The following is a 19,137-nucleotide window of genomic DNA, read 5'->3' as shown; positions in this document are numbered from 1 at the left end:
GGGGAAACTATACTGCATCTTAGATGTATTCACTATCAACTAAATACATCTTCTAAAAAAATAGTAGTCTAATTTAGCTAAATGATCAATCCCAAATTGTTAGAATACGAATTTTAGCAATAACACTGATAATAGTTATCTTGCCCATTCTTTCAAATAAGTGTTTCTTCACTTGTCTTCCAGTCCCATATAGTTACCCCCATGGAGAGAGAAACTGAAGCACAAAAAGGTTAAATGACTTATCCAAGGTCAAAAAGACAGCAAATAACTGAACCAGGACTTGAAAACAGAATCCCCCTTCTTCAGTACTACTTTTAACTACCTACTGAATTGACTACCAGAAGTGAGTTGAACTTATGGACCACAAAGGTACTCTTACCTGTATGAGTTCGAACATGTTGAACGTAATTATTTTTTCTGTCTGAAAAATAGTTGCATTTTCCACATGTGTATACTTTCCTTGGAAAATGGTTTCTCAAGTGTTTCCTCCAGTGATATTCGCTTACTGTGGTGTATGTGCAAATGATGCACTTGTAAACTCGCTCATTATCCCCAGCTCTGGTGTGGTGTTTCAGGTGAGCAGTATAGTGATCATATCGATTGGTATTGTAGCCACAGCGGTCACAGCGAATGGGGCCCTTGGAGAAATCTCCCTCTTCTGTGGTAGAAGACCCAGATTCTCTGGCTTTTGCTTGCTTCTCTGCACTTTCTTCCACAAAAAATTTCTTGGCACTATGAACTCTGATGTGATGCACAAACTGTTCTTCAGATTCTGCTTCATACTGGCATGGTTTACAGCGAAAGGGTTTGCTCTTCAAGTTCTTGCATTTGTCCTCTGCTCCAGATGTTTCAGGAGGAAGATCTTTATTTGAGCTATAAATTTCTGGGGCAGCTGATACCTCAAACACAGGCTGTGGTTCTACAACACTCAGTTCCAAACTTTCCAGTTCCATGTTTTCCAGTCCACTGGGTTCACCTTTTATTTCAGCAGACTCCTCAAGTCCTTCTCCATCACTATCTGAAAAATTGTTATCTCCAACAGGCATCAATTCTGCCATCTGTCTTTCTTCACCAACCAGGTAATCACAGCAGCTGCCATTTACTTCCCCAGTTAAGGCCACATTTGCCAACATGATAAGCTGAGGCGCAGCCAGTTCAGCTTTGGAGAGGTCATGCAAGTCATACATGTCGTTAGGCAAAGCCATGCCAATGTTGCCACTGCTGGTGAACAGCCCTCCTCCTCCAGAAGACTGCCCCATTACCTGGGTGGCCATGACTGTATTCTGAATTCAAAATAAAACAAAAACCACAAAGTACCAGTTTAAACACAACATCCAAAATATCGCTATACTTCTTCATGTCTTAAAAAAAATTTCTCAAATATAATCTTTAAATTCAATGAGGTTCATTAATTGCTAAAATTAAGGCTTTAAAATATTTTTGTAATTCCAAATTTTCTTTATTGCAGTCATCAAAAAAATTTCTCTTATCCCTGCAAAAAATACTATCAATTGTTTGACATAACTCATCCATCAACTTGGCCTACCCAGTGGCATGCCTTCCCTCAAGTGCTTTTCATTTTTCTGGTGAAAAAAAATAACTTCATCTTTAACATTAACTAAAATTATATTTAAATTCAATACATGAATAGTTAATTGCTGTCCTCCCAATTTCCCCTTCAACAGTTTACTTGTCTAAATCAGAAAAGGAAGAAATCAAAAAGCCATACTATGCATTTATTAAGTACAAACATGTCTGGAAAGTAGAAGCCTATAGTAATTGGTCAACTGAATTGACTTTCAGATGAACTTAACTAACTCCAGAAGAATAAACTACTGTAAAAAAGTAACACTTAGTTTATTTTTAATGACTAGATCTGTTTAAAAGGGGAAAAAAAACAAAAAACAAAAACAAAAACAACTGCAGACCTTTTCTCCTATGAAAAAAAGGAAGCTCCCTGTATTCAAAATTTCACAAATGAAAATAAAGAAACTTTCGGCCCCGCTAATAATCGTACAACTCAACCGGACAATCAGCGACTTTCTCGCATTGTGCTTGACTTGGCCTACTTGCTTAGTGGAAGCCATTACAAGATCACCTTCTTGAAAACATGTTGGGCTTTTAAAATCGCCTTAACCACATTACTTTCCAATCTAAAACGTGGTATTCTCAAATTGAGTGCTGCCTTGCAAATTAAAAAAAAGTAAAGTGACAAGCACTCAAAAAATAAAACCAAACCCCAATACAAAAAGTAATCCGTTTCATCCAGGTGCATAAACACAAACGAACGTACCAAAAGTTGGAATCAAATGCCATCACAGAAAGCAAACTGAGGGCAAAAGCTGCCCCAGGGCTTAACAGCCAAGCTACTTGGCAATTTACCCAAAATCGAGTTTTCTAATACCCCCCTGAACCCTAACTACCATCCCTAAAGGAATTTTAACGTTCGTCAGGAAGGCCGTCTAAGCACAGCCCGAAAACCCAACGTGTTGCACGAATTCCTATGTGTGGCTGCCACCAGCGCCTGCCTCGGCGGCGGCATTCCTGACTGAAATAGGCATTCGGCCATTTTCTCAAAATACCAAACACAAAGCAGCTCTTTGCAAACTCGGGCGCTCTCGCTTCCTCTCGGCTGGGCCCGCTCACTGCACACATTTACACACCAACTCGCGGGAGTTGCCCCAACACTCGTCCTGAAGCTTTTCCTGAGCTCCCCAACACTAAGAAAGGCAAGGTGGTCAAACTCGGGGCGCCGCTGGGCCAGACCAAATCTTCCCCATTCGGGATTGTCCCCTCCCCGGCCTGCGGGCCCCGAGTCTTGGGTAGAGGGAAGAAAGTTACCGCGTTGCCGGCGTCCCGGCTCCTCTCACGGCCCCTGGACTCGCCCTCCGCCGAGGGCCCGGGAGGCTCCGCGGGCGCCCTCCGGAGGCGTCGGGCCCCAAGCGCCGGAGGGGGGCCCCACGCGCGCTGGCCGCCTCCCCCGCGCCCCGGAAGTTTGCGAACTCACTCCGCCACAGCGCCCCGCGGGACGCGCGCCCCAACCCCGCCAGCTCGCGCGCCTAGGTGGCCGGGTGCGGAGGGCCTCGGCGGCGGGGCGGCCCGAGAGCAGAAATCGCTGTCCAGCCCCATTGGCGGAACCGCCCGGGCCGCGGGGCTGACTCAACCCGCCCGGCCGCACTCAACGGCGCCTTCCGGCGAAAGGGAGAGGCCAGAGAGGGAGGGGGACGGGAGGGCCGCGGGCCGACGAGGGGCTGCGGCGGGACCTGGGAGCAGGAGGACGGGGAGGAAGTTTCAGGACCAGGGCCTCAAGCAGCTCCGCTCCTTGGCCTCAGGACTCGACTCGAGGGGCGCCCGGGCCCGCGCGGAGGCGGCGGCCTGGCCTCGATTGGGGAGGGGGTTCTGGCTCCGCGCCGCTCCCCATGGACGCCCCCGGCCCAGCCCCGAGGCCGCGCCGGTGTAACCCGATCCCGCTCGGCCGCCCGCCCCCGCCCGGCGCGGCGGCCGCCGCCGGAGCCACAGTATCTGCAAATCAGCCCTGGACAGCGCCTCGCTCCGCGTCCTTCCGCGCCCTCCCCCTGCCGCCGCCGCCGCCGCCCGGCCGGCCCTCCCCCACTGCGACTCCCCCACTGCCCCCAGCCCTCCGCCGCGCTTACCGGCCTTCCTAAGGGAGGAGGGGCCGGCGACCCGGAGTCGCCGCTCCTTCTCCGACTACTTTTCTTTGTTGCTGGAGTTTCGGGGGGAGGGGAGTGGGAGGATGGAAAAGTTGGGCGCTGGGGACGTCGAGGCCCGCAAAGGCCCAAGAGAGGGACTACAGAGAGTGCTCAAGCCGCCGGCTCTCGCCACGCCGTCCCGGGCGCCGCCGCCGCCGCCGCCGGGGTCTGTGGCCCGGGGCCTCGGCGGCGCTTGCTCTTCTGCTGCACCGCGAGCTCGCGGGAGCCGCACATTCCAGCACAGGAGGCTGCGCCGCGCACCCAGCCCGCGCCGCCGCCGCCGCCGCCGCCGCCCGCGAGACACGCCCCCTCCACCGCCCGCGCGCGCCCGCGGGACACGCCCACCCCGCCGCCCGCGCGCGTGGCCGCCCGGCGCGCCCCGCCCCTTGGCGAAGGGGGTTGCCCTGGGCCGTGGCTGGGCTGTGGGCGCGCCTAGGGGGAGCCGCACCTAATCCTCCCGACCCCTCACTCTTGTCCTAGGTCAAAAAAGAGGCGAGCCCCGCTCCCTTTCTTGATTTCTTTTGTAAACAAACAAGAGAAGTTGCCCCCCAGCCTTGCCGCGCCTGGATGAGAATAGAGCTGTTAAAAGAAAAAATCTGCAGGCTTTGACCGTTCTCTTTAGAACTATTGTCACCCGCCTTTCAAGTCTAAAGGGCTCGGAAATACCCTTTAGAATCTCTTGAAATCTCCACCCATAGCCACCCTTAACTAATTAAGCTTCGTTATACTCACTCGGTAAAAGTGCATCCCAAATTTAAACTATAAGCGAGGAAAAGTAATTCGTTCGTGAATTGTGAAAAAACAAATGTCTCGGGAAGATCACGGACTCAGAACTGAGGGGACAAATCCATAGACGTGGCACGAAGCAGGTCATTCCTGAGCCTTCAAAACACGATTTTAGTGGAGCAATTATCCTCAGATTACAGAGGGTAAAGCAGGTGCCTAGGACAATGAGGCTGCCTGGCGAGCATGTGTCAGAGAGTAACCTGGCTTCCATGCGTATAAAGTGGGGTAACCATGCATAATACCTGGAGCATGGTAATATGCTTTAAAAAAAAAAAAGAGAGAATGTAGTCTCATGTACCCCTTGCCTTCTGTTTACACCAGAAACGCCTTCTTAGTCTGCCTTTGATACCTTGGATCATGCCCATCCTCAGAAATTTAATGGCTTCCTTACACCTCTCCGTGTAACATTCAAGGCCCTGACTAACCTGATCTGGACATGTTGGACTACCACTACTATTAAAAAAGAAGTAGCAGCAAATGCTATGGAGGTTCAAAGTAGGGAGATGGTCCCTAGCTAAGAGGATCTAGAAACTTCTCAAAGTAGATGATGATCCAATCTGGCCTTACATTTTTGGGAGAATTTCAATAGGTGGAAAGTAGGGGAAGGAACATTCTACACAGTGCAAACAGCCAGCTCAAAAACCCATCAATTGAGCCTTGCCTAACTCCTGTTCCAGCTCCCCTTCTTTTTCAAGTTCCTTCACTTGCTTCTCTTATGACACAACTTCCATACTCCTCACTTTCCTGGTCTACACCTCAGTAGGACCCTTGTCTCCCTATACTAGGACAGTATTTTTTTATTTTTAAGTTTTGTATTTATTTAAGCAATCTCCACACCCAACCTGGGGCTTGAACTCACAACCCAGAGATCAGGAGTCTCAGGCTCCTAGGACTAAGCTCACCAGGTGCCCCAGGACAGTACATTATTAATTAGTGCAGCTTTAGATGCAAGATGGAATAAAGGCCTTAGGGGCTTAACCACTAAAGGTTTGGTTACTTCATATCAAATGCAAGCACTTCCTGTGATTCAAACTTGGAAAGTATTCATTCTCATTGAACCAAAGAGAGGAAAGAAATGCAGAAAGGAAAGGAGAGAGAGGAAGGGAGGGAGGGAAAGAAAAGAGGGAAGGAAGAAGGAAGGGAGGGAGGAAAGGAAAGGAAGAAAGAAGTTTTAGGTCTGCTACAAACTTTTCTCTACTTTTTTTTTTTTAATTTCTTTTTTTCTTTTTAACTAAAATCTAATTTGAGCTGCACGGCTTTTTTAGATGCTATAACCCAGGGAACAATTCTGGCCTCTATCAAAGCCCTCAAAGGCATAAACTGTTTTCTTTCCCTTTTTTTTAAGTCCAAAAAGGCAAAAATGAGACATCTCTTTTTAAATTTACTCGATAAATGTCCTTCATTTCCTCAGTCTGACTGCTTGCTGGAGATGTTTTATTAATTGCGAAGTTATTCCCACATATTGTGATGCAAAAAGAAGAATGGCAAATTGGCAGCTGCATTCATTTAAAATTAGCAGAGCCCCTTGTTCAAGAGATGGCATATTCAGAGTGACCCAAATTATCCTGACATGAAGGCCACAGGTCAAATTCAAGGCCAAGTTACAAATCAATAGAAAATTTCCTTTGGGAGAGTTGGTGCTATGAACTTGAATTCTTAATTGTTTCTCAAGAGGCTGTATTTTACTTTGCTGCATCCAAAATTTAAGATCTTCTGCAAGATAAAGACTTTGACACATGAATGAGTTCTGGTTTTCTTATTTTGAGAATATGGGGTCTTTCCTACGTATTTAATTCATCAATTTTTTACTAAACTAAAATGTTATATGTTTTTAATAACATTTCCTCTGGAGATTTATTTCAAAAGTTTGGTAAAATGTGTTTGTGCTTCTACGTGCTTTTTATTCCTGTGTTTCATTTTTTTCTCTAGAAAAGAGCTTAGTTTGACTGAACCCACATTAATGTTACACTGAAATTCAAATACCTGTTTTACATATTACACGACTCAAGTTTGTGAATAAAAATTGGGATACAACATCTCCATTCTGATGTTAAAAGATTTCACTTCCACTCTTCCTGTCACCAGCCAAAGGGAAGACATTTGTGTGTCAAGGACCAAAGTTTCAGGCCTTTCCTGCCACTCTCTTTGCATTTTTAGTGGTACCTGTCACTGCTCACCCCTCCAGGAATCTCCTCCCTAACTGATCCTTCAGGAATTGAACTCTGGTTCTGAAGTTTGTGCTCTGTGAGTAAGCACAATTTCTATTCCTCATTTAGTTCACAGTGAACTCAAAAGACAACTTAAAAAATAGTGCTTTGCTTTCTCTATAACCTTATTCTGAAACTTTTAGTGAGGGTAAAAAAAAGTTGGGATGGAAAGTGCACTGGATACTCTGGTTTCTCTTCAAATCATACAAATCTTTTACCTTTTACTGAAGATTTTCGTGGAAAGGAACAACTTTGAGTCTTAAGCCAATTTTTTGAGTCCTTGTTTCAGCAAGTTTACAAAGAAAAAAAAAAGAACAGAAAGAGAAAGGAAGGAAAGAAGGAAGGAAAAGGGGGGAAGAAAGAAAGAGAGAGGGAAAAGAAAGAAAGAAGGAGGGGGGAGGGAGAAAGAACAGCAAGCATAGGGCAGGTAGGCTAGAGAATTGTTTCTCCTTCCCTCTGTTGCTTTGAGAAATCACTTCTCTTGAATTTTGCCTGTAAAATGAAGAGGTTGGACTAGTGATGTCTAAAATTGTCAGGGGGCACCTGGTGGCTCAGTCAGTTAAGCGTCTGACTTCAGCTCAGGTCATGATCTCGCGGTTTGTGAGTTCGAGCCCCGCGTTAGGCTCTGTGCTGACGCTCAGAGCTTGGAGCCTGCTTCAGATTCTGTGTCTCCCTCTCTTTCTGCCCCTCCCTTGCTCGCACTGTCTTTCTCTGTCTCTCAAAAAAATGAATAAATGTTTAAAAAAAATAAAATAAAATAAAATAAAATAAAATAAAATAAAATAAAATAAAATTGTCAGCAGCTTGGAAATCTAGGATACTTTTTATTCTGTTTGAAATTTCAAATCATGTGTAGTTTTTCCTAGTACAATTATATACATATATTTTTAATTTTTTAAAGTGTATTTATTTTGGGGAGAGAGAGAGCACGTGCAGTACAGGAATAGGGAGAGACAGAGAGAGGGAGAGACAGAATCCCAAGCAGGCTCCAAGCTGTCAACACAGAGCCCAGTTCAGGGCTCGAATTCACAAACTGTGAGATCATGACCTAAGCCAAGATCAAGAGTCAGGCGCTTAACCGACTGCACCATCCAGGTGCCCACAATTATATATTTTTAAGTTCAATATACGTGACATCCCTAGTTTCTTCTCTATGGCTCTCTTTTGCCCCTGTGGAGACATACCAGTAGCCTTGAAACATAACTGGCCTCAAGACAGGTGTTGTCTGTGGAGCCCCTGGCTGGCTCAGTCAGTAGAACATTTAACTCTTGATCTCAGGGTTGTAAGTTTGAGCCCCACATTGGGTGTGGAGATTACTTAAAAATAAAATCTTAAAAGGGGCGCCTGAGTGGCTCAGTGGGTTAGGCATCCAACTCTTGATTTCCGCTCAGGTCATGATCTCATGGTTTGTGAGATAGAGTCCCATGTCATTGGAATTCTCTCTCTCCCTCTCCTTCTGCCCCTCTCCCCCACTCACACATGCACTCTCTCACTCTCATTCAAAATAAAGTTAAAAAACATTAAATAAATAAATAAATAAAATCTTAAAAAAAAAAAAAGATTGGCATTGTCTGAAGATAGGGATTTAAGGCCTGGTCTAGTTCTACTAAATGCAGGATCATCTATCCTTGCTTCCATTTGGACCCTGACCTATTTTTCTGGTTCTGACAATTGAGCACAGGGTCTTATCCACTATAGTATCTGCAGCTTGAGACACAGAGATGTCCCCTAAGTGCTAAGAGAAGGAAGGGAGGTGAACAAAGAAACTCCAGAATGAGCTGGGTTCCATCCTACCCTCTCCTGAAGCCCCAACCACACTTTGAACAACTCTTCCCTTGTTCCTCTTCCTTTCAGCCTTACTGGCCTCCTTGAACCCTGGCTACTCTCCCCCTTTTGGTTCCCTGTTCTGTTTGCTGTTCCTCTTCTGAAAGACTGTCCAGTACCCTCTATCCATGCTGCTCATTCCCACCTCTCCTTGATTCAGATGCCACGATTTCAGAATTACAACCTCTTCCCTTTTGCATCTAATCATGTTGTCCTTTCTTTTTAAATTTTATTTATTTTGAGAGAGAGAGAGAGAGAGAGGGAGAGAAGAGAGAGCCATGGAGGGGTAGGGAGAGAGAGGGAAAGAGAGAGAATCCCAAATTCAGGGCTCAAACACACCCTGAGATCATGACCTTAGCCAAATCAAGAATTGGGTGCTTACCTGACTGAGCCACCCAGGCATCCCTGTTGTCCTTCTTATTAGCAGTTATCACTAACTAACATGCTATGTATTTTATTTATCTTATTTATTTTCTTTCCTCACTAGAAGGACAATGACAATGAAATTGGTATTTTCTGTGCCTATAACATGGTAGTTGTTCAATAAGAGTTTGTGAAATGAATGGTTAGGGGATAGTACCTTGGTTTTTGCAGTCTCTCAAAGTGGAGACATCTTGTACTCATATCAGTACCCTCAGTTCAGTACCTATTACAGACTTCCCTCATGCTACATGCTAGCCTGCCTCTTTGAATCTCCCCTAAAATAGTCCCTTTTCAATAACTATTTGTTGAATGAATAAAACAATGCTCCTGGACCCCTGGTTCCTGTGGTCTACCTTCCTGTTGGAAATCTCCCTTCTGCCCTTCTGCATATTGTATTCCTAGCATAGCCCTAGTTTCACACACCAATCTCTAGTTGGATTTTCCTTGGTGCCCCTAACAGTCTGTTGAGCCTCTGGTGCCCCTCTATTTGCCAGTGTTTAAATGTAAGCCACACCCCCTCCCTGGAGAGCTGCATCTGTATTGCCCTGCCCCTCCCCTGCATTCTCTTTACTTTGGCCTTTTTTTTTTTTTAATGTTTATTTATTTTTGAGGGAGAGAGAGAGAGAAAGAGAGCGAGCATAAGTGGGGGAGGAGCAGAGGGAGAGGGGGACAGAGGATCCGAAGCAGGCTCTGTGCTGACAGCAGAGAGCCCAATGCAAGGCTGGAACTCATGAACCGTGAGATCATGACCTAAGCTGAAGTCAGATGCTTAGCCAACTGAGCCACCCAGGTGCCCATTTACTTTGGCCTTTGTCATTGTCCTTCCTCCCAGAGTTCTCCCCCCATATAATATGCAAACCACAAAATCTCACAATTGAGAAAGATCTTAGGCGTCCAAGCGCTTATTTTATAGATGAAAGATAGACTTGCAAGCATTTGGCTTATGCAGGTTTGCACTCAAGTTAGGGTACAGCTGGAACTAGGATTCAGGGGCTCAGATTTCCAGCCAGACAGATGCTCTTTCCACATTTCTCAAAATCTCCAGTCTTCCCTCTATTTTTCCCTGGCCCCAGTGGCCCCCTTCCCAAAAACATTTTACTCCTCTGGACCTGATAAGCCACTTTGTTCAATGGTTGCACAGACAAGGTATATCTAAGGTAAGAAGTCTTTTCAGATCTATAGTTCCCTAACTTTTTTTTTTTTAATGTTTATTTTGTTTTTGAGAGAGAGGGGGGAGGAGGGGCAGAGAGAGAGAGGAAGACACAGAATCTGAAGCAGGCTCCAGGCTCTGAGGTCGCAGCACAGAGCTTGACATGGGGCTTGAACCCACAAACCATGAGATCATGACCTGAGCTGAAGTCAGACGCTTAACAGACTAAGCCACCCAAGCGTCCCTATATGTCCCTAACTTTTAAGCCTATCTTCATATATGTATTTTTTAAAGATGTATTTGTTTATTTAAGTAATCTCTATACCCAACGTGGGGCTCCAACTCACAACTCTGAGATCAAGAGTCACATGCTATACTGACTGAACCAGCCAGGCACCCAAGCCTATTTTCATATTAAGATTAATTACTTTCTGGCTAGGGAAAGCCTTATTGTCCTCTATTGCGTTTAAAATACTAAAGACCCAGCATCAACATTTTAACCTACAAAACTCAACATCAATTTAGGGGAAAGGGGACTTAACTTAAAAGACAACTTCTGTCAGTCTTTTCCTTCCTTCCATAGAGAAGCAAAAAGCTCCCAGTCTGTGCTCCCAAAGTATACTCATACATATTTTCTTTCTCGTGTCTTTCTCACCTGACCGAGAGAGCCTGGAGATAAGAAACTGTTTGTGTGTTCTCAATATGATAATATTCCTTCCATAGTCAAGAAAATCAAACATCTGACAAAGTATATCAACCCACCCAAAGTTAAAACCAGACACTGGTTTTGTCAATAAATATTTCTTAGATGAGTAAAACCTCACCTTTTCCTTATTTGTCTTCAAATAATCATTTAATTTACTAGAATGGCTAAAAATAAAAGAGGTGGCAATATGAAGTATTGAAAAGAATGCTCAGGGGCACCTGGGTGACTCAGTCGGTTGAGCGTCCAACTTCAGCTCAGGTCACGATCTCACGGTCTGTGAGTTCGAGCCCCGCGTCAGGCTCTGGGCTGATGGCTCGGAGCCTGGAGCCCACTTCGGATTCTGTGTCTCCCTCTCTCTCTGCCCCTCCCCCATTCATGCTCTGTCTCTCTCTGTCTCAAAAATAAATAAACGTTTAAAAAAAAAAAAGAATGCTCAGCAGGGCACTTAGATGGCTCAGTTGGTTAAGCACCCAACTTCAGCTCAGGTCATGGTCTCAGGGTTCATGGGTTTGAACCCCACATTGGGCTGTCTGCGGTCAGCACGGGGCCTGCTTTGGATCCTCTGTTCCCCCTCTTTCTCTTCCCCTCCTCTGTTCTGTCTCTTAGAAATAAAATTTTGAAACTTTATTAAAAAAAAAAAAGAACACTAAGCAACTGGAACTCTCATATATTACTGATGGAAATGTTGGAATTGGTCTGTGTAGTTTCTTACAGAGACACATAGCATTTAATTCAGGCATCCTGTTGTTCTTATTAAAAAGAACCACAGGTCCAAAATGGTGTCACTTAAGCCAAGTTTCCACCTCCTCCATAAATGTAGTCTTAACTGATCAGTTAGGAATTTTCTGATCAGCATCAATGAGGTAATTTGTCACATGGGCCCTCTTCATCCCCCACCACCCCCCTCAAAAAGATGAGGTAATCTGCATGATAATATCCCTGCCCTTCCCACTAAGGAAAGGTGAGTTTGTCTGAAACCATCTTTTCTCCCCTTTGCTAATAACTTCCTTGCCCCTCCAACACCCCCCCCTCCCCCCGTTATAAAACATTCCATTTTGTACAACTCCTCAGAGTTCCGCTCTACCTGCTAGATGGGAAGGCTGCCCAATTCATGAACTAATTAATAAAGTCAATTGGATTTTCAAATTTACTTGGTTGAATTTTTGTTTTTTAACAGTCTTAAGGGAATTGAAAATATTTGCCATGCAAAGACCCTGTAGGAAAGTGTCCAAAAACTAGTAACAACCCAAAAAAGTCCAATTGGTTAGTGGATAAACAAATTTTAATACACCCATACAATGGAATAATAGTGTCAGGGAACTAAAACTTTCCCTGTACTCTCTTACTTTAAGTGATCAGGGCCCTGTGAATTAGACTGCCAAAGACAGATTAGCAAAAGATAAAATTCAATCATCCTTTTCATTAAGTATGTAAAAGGGTACACAGTAAAATATGACACAAAGGGGCTGTTAGAATCTGGGGCTTATATACCATCCTAATAGGATCAGGGGAGGAGGAGAAGGACACTTATGGGAAAAGTAATGACTTCTTAATAAGGGCAGGTGGGGGAAGAAAGGGCACTTAAGGGAAGACCAAATGAGTTTTTAGAAAGATAAATGGGCCTCAGAAGAGACGAGAGATAGGATTGTTTTGTGACAATGTGTGATACAGTATGGAGACCTCTCATCTTCTGGGATAAGTGATAAGAGTCTATGTTCCTAGTTGATCCCAGGGAAGGGGTTATGACAATTGAAGTTTTTTAAAACTACTCTTGAGACGCTCTGCTTTTAGGAAGGTGAGAGGTTTCAGGAACTCAAATGCCTTCTAAAAATGTTTATGCCACAGTGAGTGGCATATTCTGGACCCATCCAATAGCAATAAAAAGGAACTAGCTATGAGGCAGCTGCATAGATGAATGTCAAGAGCATTATGCTAAGTGAAAGAAGCCAGATACAAAAGGCCACTTACCTTATGGTTCCATTGCCATCCTGGGAAAGGCGAGTCAATAGAGACACAAATCAGATCAGTGTTTGCCAGGGGCCAGTGGTTAGGGAAGGGGATTGACTATAAACAGGTATAAGGGAATTTTGGGGGTAATGTCAGTGATCTGTATCTTGGCTATGGTGATGGCTACACTACAGTATAAACCTCCCAAAATTCACAGAAATGAACAACTTTTAAAAGGGCAAATTTTACGGAATTTTAATAAGCCTGACTTTTAACAAATATGGCTGTAGAGGGGTTCCTGGGTGACTCAGTTAGTTGAGCCTCTAACTTCGGCTCAGGTCATGATATCATGGCTGTGAGTTTGAGCCCTGCATTGGGCTCACAGCTGTCAGCGTAGAGCTTGCTTCAGACCTTCTGTCCCCACTCTCTCCTTGCCCCTTCCCCACTTGTGCTCTCTCTCTCTCTCAAAAATAAATAAATCTTTAAAAAATAATAGTAGTAGGGGCTCCTGAGTGGATCAGTCAGTGAAGCGTCCTACTTCAGCTCAGGTCACGATCTCATGGTTCGTGAGTTCAAAACCCGCATCAGACTCTGTACTGACAGCTCAGAGCCTGGAGCCTGCTTTGGTTCTGTGTCTCCCTCTCTCTGCCCCTCCCCCACTCACGCTCTGTCTCTCTCTCAAAATTAAATAAACATTACAAAATTTAAAAAAATAAGAAGAGTAAAAATAAATAAAAACATAGCCGTAGAGGGGCGCCTGGGTGGCGCAGTCAGTTGAGCCTCCGACTTCAGCCAGGTCACGATCTCGCGGTCCGTGAGTTCGAGCCCCGCGTCGGGCTCTGGGCCGATGGCTCGGAGCCTGGAGCCTGTTTCCGATTCTGTGTCTCCCTCTCTCTCTGCCCCTCCCCCGTTCATGCTCTGTCTCTCTCTGTCCCAAAAATAAATAAAAAACGTTGAAAAAAAAGAAAAAAAAAAATTAAAAACATAGCCGTAGAGAATAGACATGAGTTTTTCTTTGTCTGGATGTTTGAGTTATTTTGGAAAGTGTTTGAAATTCTTTCACAATATGTTACATCTGAGAATGATGATTTTTCTCCTAATAGAGTCTCACCAATTTATACTAAAAAGTCACTTCTTGGGTGTGCCTGGGTGGCTCCGTCAGTTAAGCATCCAACTCTTGATTTCAGCTCAGGTCATCATCTCATGGTGATGGGATAGAGCTCTGCATTGGCCTCTGCACTGAGAGTGGATCCTACTTAAGATTCTCTCTTTCCCTCTGCCCCTCTCCCTGGCTCATGCGTGCATGCTCTCTCTGTCAAATGAAAAAAAAAAAAAGTCACCTCTTATCCCTAAAGTTATTTTATTTCACAGGTATTTACCAAGCACCTCCCTCTGTTTAGGGCACATGGATGGGGTTGCAGGGTGGGAGGCAGGTAAAGAAATATAAACTAGGTTTTGACCTTCACCAGCTTACAGTTTAGCTGGGGAAATAAAACCCTGCTTTAGTAAAAGAACAGACAGTAAGAGCTTTTCAAGTTTGGAAGAGAAATTGCTTCCAGCTAGGCAAAGCTTCAACAATGCAGTAGAGTGTGTCTTATAGGAAACTAAGCAGTCCGTGGACTGCCTCTAGTCCAAAGTCTAGAGATTGCTTACCTTAAGGTCATTCTTAATGTATCATTCCAGGAGGAGGAGAGTCTGGGTCTCTGCTGAAAGATGAAGAGGCAGGAGCAGAGATGTGGGAAAGAAAGTCAGGTAAACCAGTGGCGCCTGGCTGGCTCAGTGGGTTAAGTATCCAACTTCAGCTCAGGTCATGATCTCACAGTTCATGGGTTCAAGCCCCATGTCAGACTCTGTGCTGACAGTTGGAGCCTAGAGCCTGCTTCGGATTCTGTGTCTCCCTCTCTCTCTGCCCTCCCCCACTCATGCTCTGTCTCTCTCTGTCTCTCAAAAATGAATAAATGTTAAAAAAAAAAAAAAAAAATCAGGTAAACCAGAATAGTAAACCAGCTGGGTTGGAGCAAAACACAACTGAAAGTGAAGTACATGACATCAATTTAGGACTGACACTCTTTCAAGTATGGGCTTGGCTTTCTACCAACAATGTCTTAAATAAGCAGTGATGAATTCACTCAGAAAAACAAACAAACAAAAACAAAATCAGCACTACAATCTAATAATAATTGTGACCGTCACACAATCAAACCTTAGCAACATCAAGTATATTGATTTGGATGAAAATAAAATGTAAGTTCCTGTAGTGTACTCAGAAGAAAGAATGTGTTGCCATAAGAAACTAGTCTGCATATAATCTAGAAAGGAGGAAAATGAAGGGGGAAAAGTTGGCACTGTTTACCTAACACTGTCCAGGGAGGATTGAGACATTGAATGTGGCTGTTAGAAACATATATGCTAGGTTTAGGACAAAGGACAGTTTACTTGGATTTTTCATGGCTTAGAATAGATGTCAAATCATTTAATCTCTCCTGACATTGAGTCCATATTCACAAAACAATACTAATAATATACACCCCATAATTTGACTCCAAAGTGTGTGTGTATGTGTGTGTGTGTGTGTGTGTGTGTGTGTGCGTGTGTGTATGGCAGCTAAGTTATTATTAACTGGTATTCTAATTTTTGCATTTTCTCCTACTATCCTCCTCTAACATTTCCTACTACATCTCCTCCTTTTCTAGCCCTCACTCACTGAGCTCCAGCCACCCATGGCAGGCATACTCCTTTCTCAGGGCCTTTGCAGATGTAATTAAATTGAGGATCTTGAAATAAGGAGATTATCCTAGATTACCTAGGTGTGTCCTAAAGTCATTGACATAAATCCTTATAAAAGACACATAGAGGAGAACACAGACAGAGGGGAAAGTAATGTGAAGACTGAGGCAGAGATTGGAGTGATGTGGCCGCAAGCCAAAGAAGCTGGCGACCGCGAGAGGCTAAAAGAGATCTGGACTGGATCTTTCCTTAGAGGCCTTTCTGAGCCAGCATGGCCCTGCTGACACCTTGATTTTGGACCTCTAGCCTCCAGAACTGCGAGAGAGTAAATTTCTCTTGTTTTAAATGGCTCAGTTTGTAGCCATTTGTTTTAGCAGCCCTGGGAAACTACTATGCTGCATGATTCCATCTATGTAACATCTCAAAGTAACAAAATTACAGACATGGAGAATAGATTAGATGTGGCCAAGTGTTAAGAATGGGATGCGGGGGGCACCTGGGTGGCTCAGTCAGTTAAGCAACTGAATTCCGCTCAGGTCATGATCTCATGGTTCAGGGGTTCAAGCCCCATGTCGGGCTCTGTGCTGACAGCGCAGAGCCTAGAGCCTGCTTTTGATTCTGTGTCTCCCTGTGGCTCTCTGCCTCTCCCCCACTTGTGCTCTCTCTTTCAAAAATAAATAAGTAAATATTAAAAAAAAAAAAAAAAAAAAAAAAGAATGGGATATGGGATGGTGGCTTGCTGAGTATAAAGGGATACCACAAAGGAGATCTTTATGGAGATGGAACACTTCTGTCTGCATGTAAATCTGATGAACTCTGACTAAGATTTCTACAGACTAAGGTCTGTAGATTGTACCAATGTCAATTTCCTTGTTTTGATTTTTATAATTATCTAAGATGTTCTCATTAGAGGAGAGTGGAAGAAAGAACACAGGACCCCTCTGTACTATTTTTGGAACTTCCTGTGAATCTGTAATTATTTTTAAATGAATAAAGAATTAATTTCACTTCTTTCTTTCTAGTATTTTCGGTGGCAGCTACTAGAAAACTTTAAATTACATAGGTGGTTTGCATTATATTTCTATTTGATCAGTGCTGCTCTAGAATGTTATTTTCCCCTGTGGGGTTCTGTAAAGGAGCTGAACAGTCTCCTGCTCTGAAATCTTAGCCTCACCTTCTATAATTGCAGTAAAAACAATACAAGTCTGGGAAGTAAAGCCATAACAGGAGGGAAAGTACAAGCTGAGTCAGACAGACATGGGTGGAATCCTGGCTTTGCCATTTAGAGTCAGACCTCTAGCAAATCCTTTAAACTCTCTCACCCTGCCTCACTTAGTCTGGACAATCAGAATAATAATGCCATTTTGGCAGGACTCATGTGAGGACAAAGTGAAATCTCAGAAGTGCCTGACACATATTGAGTGTTCAGTAAATGTCAGTTCATTGCCTTTCTGTTCCAAGTTTCTTGGGTCGTATTAGATCTTCTTGTTTCCAGAAAAGGGAAGAAGAGGGAAGTGATAATTAGGGCCATCTTAGAGTCTGTGTGCCATGCACAGGAAAGTGCATAATTGTTTAGACATGCTTTCAGATACTTGTTTTCATTCACTGTTCATAATAATCCTGTGATATAGATTATTGCTGTCAATCATTAACCTCCCAAAAGACCACCAGAAAAACTTGTTGGTCAAGCAAAGCTAAATTTATTAGAATACTACAGAGAGAGGGAACAGTACCCTGACAGAATCTTAGTAGTCAGAGGAGGATATTTCTAGGGTTTTAGGCCCAGGTTGGATGACTTAAACAGGTCTGGGAGGGCAGGAAACTGGTTGGGAATAAGCAGAATTTATAATATAATAGTTTAGGATTAGAGAGCATAGCAAGATGAGGGTATTAAAACAAGTATTAACGAGCAAGTTGTTAATTTCGATTAGTAACCTATTTTAATTGGTTCATAGTGGTGTCTTTTAAGAACAAGAATTTCACAGAGCAAATAACTAAGTTATTTTTGTCTGATCCCAGAATTGTTTAGCACAGGGACAAGAAAGTAAGTTAGTTTCAGTTCTCATGGCTAACAATTTCATAGTACATATACATTAAATGATGAATGATTCATGGTACCTCAACAAGAAAAGATACTCTGCAACCTTTAAATATAATTATTAAAAGTACTCAAAAATATGTTTATATTATATGCTGATGACATAATGTTAAATGAAGGAAACAGAAGACAAAATATTAACTTACATGGTTGTGACAGAGTAAAAATATGTGAGCATTTGGAAGAAAATGTGGTAAGAAAATAATGCAAGGGAGGGCGTCTGGGTGGCTCAGTCGGGTAAGCATCCAACTTTGGCTAAGGTCATGATCTTGTGGTTTGTGAGTTCGAGCTCCCTGTCGGGCTCTGTGCTGACAGCTTGGAGCCTGGAGCCTACTTCTGATTCTGTCTCCCTATCTCTCTGCTCCTCCCCTGTTCACTCTCTCTCTCTCTTTCTCTCTCTCTCTCTCTCTCTCAAAAATAAATAAACATTAAAAAAAATTAGAAAATAATGCAAGGATGGTGGGGTGATGTGTGTGTCAATTAGGGTCCTACCAGGAAACAGATTCCATTTCTAAGTATTTAAAACAGAGGGAATTTGAGGCAAGAGGTTGTTTGCAGAGGCAGTGGAAGAGCAGAGAAGCCAAACAGGGCCACCAAAAGCTAGGGGTATGCCACAGGTGCCAGAACATCTGCAGTGGGCCTGTTTAGCAGCAGGTGGATCCATGGAGGAGGGAGAGCAAAGGAAATCACTGTCCTTGCTGAGACACTTCCCAGGACAGAGGGGGGAATGCCTGACTTCTTTTTTTTTTTTTAAGTTTATTTATTTATTTTGAGAGAGACAGAAACAGAGAATGAGTGAGGGGCAGAGAGCGAGGGAGAGAGAGAGAGACTCTGAAGCAGGCTCTGCCCTGCCAGCACAGAGCCCCATATGGGGCTCGAGCTCACAAAACTGTGAGATCATGACCTGAGCAGAAACCAAGAGTCAGATGCTTAACTGACTGAGCCACCCAGGCACCCCGAAAATGCCTTACTTCTCACTACTCACCACTCCAGTCTCTTGCCAATGTTTCCCACTTGCCCAAACCAGTCAGATACCAGCTTACAGGAAGCCCAGGACATATAGCTGGCAAAGACCAGCTCCCCTTTCAGGTGCAGAGGAACACAGAAGAGCAGAAATAGATCTAAGGCTACAATGAGAGGTTTTCATTTGCTTTCAAATATATGTACTTGCTGGTGTGATATTGCTTTTTTAATTCCAGTGGGGAGAAAATGTAAAGTAAATAAATAAATAATTTTCAGAACGAAAACTCTGGGGGCACCTGGGTAGCTCAGTAGGTTAAGTGTCCAACTCTTGGTTTTGGCGTAGGTCATAATCTCACAGTTCGTGGGTTCAAGCCCCATGGCAGGCTGTTTGCTGGAATTCTCTCTCTCCCTATGTTTTCCCCTCCCTGTTCAAAAGAGAAAGGAAGGAAGAAAAAAAGGAAGAAAGAAGGAAAGAAAGAAAGAAGGAAAGAAAGAAAGAACAGAAGGAAGGAAGGAAGGAAGGAAGGAAGGAAGGAAGGAAGGAAGGAAGAAAAGCAAACTCTAAGCAGTATCTTACACTGTAAGTTGCTGTGTAA

The 19,137-nt window shown here is 43.9% G+C and overlaps 2 protein-coding genes and 1 non-coding gene across 9 annotated transcripts in view; 2 read left to right on the top strand and 1 right to left on the bottom strand.

Moving 5' to 3' along the window:
- Positions 1-19,137, bottom strand: part of REST (RE1 silencing transcription factor) — a 90,206-nt gene that overhangs the window by 24,840 nt on the left and 46,229 nt on the right. For 5 of the 7 annotated variants that reach the window (XR_013555277.2, XR_009616618.3, XM_060655723.3 and 2 more), the window contains exons 1-2: positions 3,654-3,867; positions 380-1,283 (exon numbers count right to left, since the gene is read on the bottom strand). Coding sequence is in view for 5 of the 7 variants with exons in the window: in XM_060655723.3 (XP_060511706.1) it covers positions 380-1,274 (895 nt within the window). In the remaining 2 variants the exon portion in view is untranslated. Of the gene's footprint in view, positions 1-379; positions 1,284-2,841; positions 3,576-3,653; positions 3,868-19,137 lie in introns of those variants that run through there. The other 2 variants (XM_060655726.3, XM_060655724.3) reach the window with 2 other exon arrangements.
- The window catches only part of SPINK2 (serine peptidase inhibitor Kazal type 2), a 94,115-nt gene continuing 79,638 nt past the window's right edge, over positions 4,661-19,137 (top strand). Inside the window, exon 1 of the mRNA XM_060655875.3 lies at positions 4,661-4,721. Within this exon, the coding sequence (XP_060511858.3) occupies positions 4,661-4,721 (61 nt within the window). The remainder of the gene's footprint in view (positions 4,722-19,137) is intronic.
- LOC132693381 (U5 spliceosomal RNA) lies at positions 6,884-6,999 on the top strand. The gene has a single exon (XR_009616767.1). It is a non-coding gene; the product is annotated as a U5 spliceosomal RNA (small nuclear RNA).

This window comes from Panthera onca, chromosome B1 (genome assembly GCF_046562875.1).
Source record: "Panthera onca isolate mPanOnc1 chromosome B1, mPanOnc1 haplotype 2, whole genome shotgun sequence".
Lineage (NCBI taxonomy): Eukaryota > Metazoa > Chordata > Mammalia > Carnivora > Felidae > Panthera > Panthera onca.
Note: the sequence above shows the minus strand (reverse complement) of the source record. Positions and strands in the feature narration are given on the sequence as shown.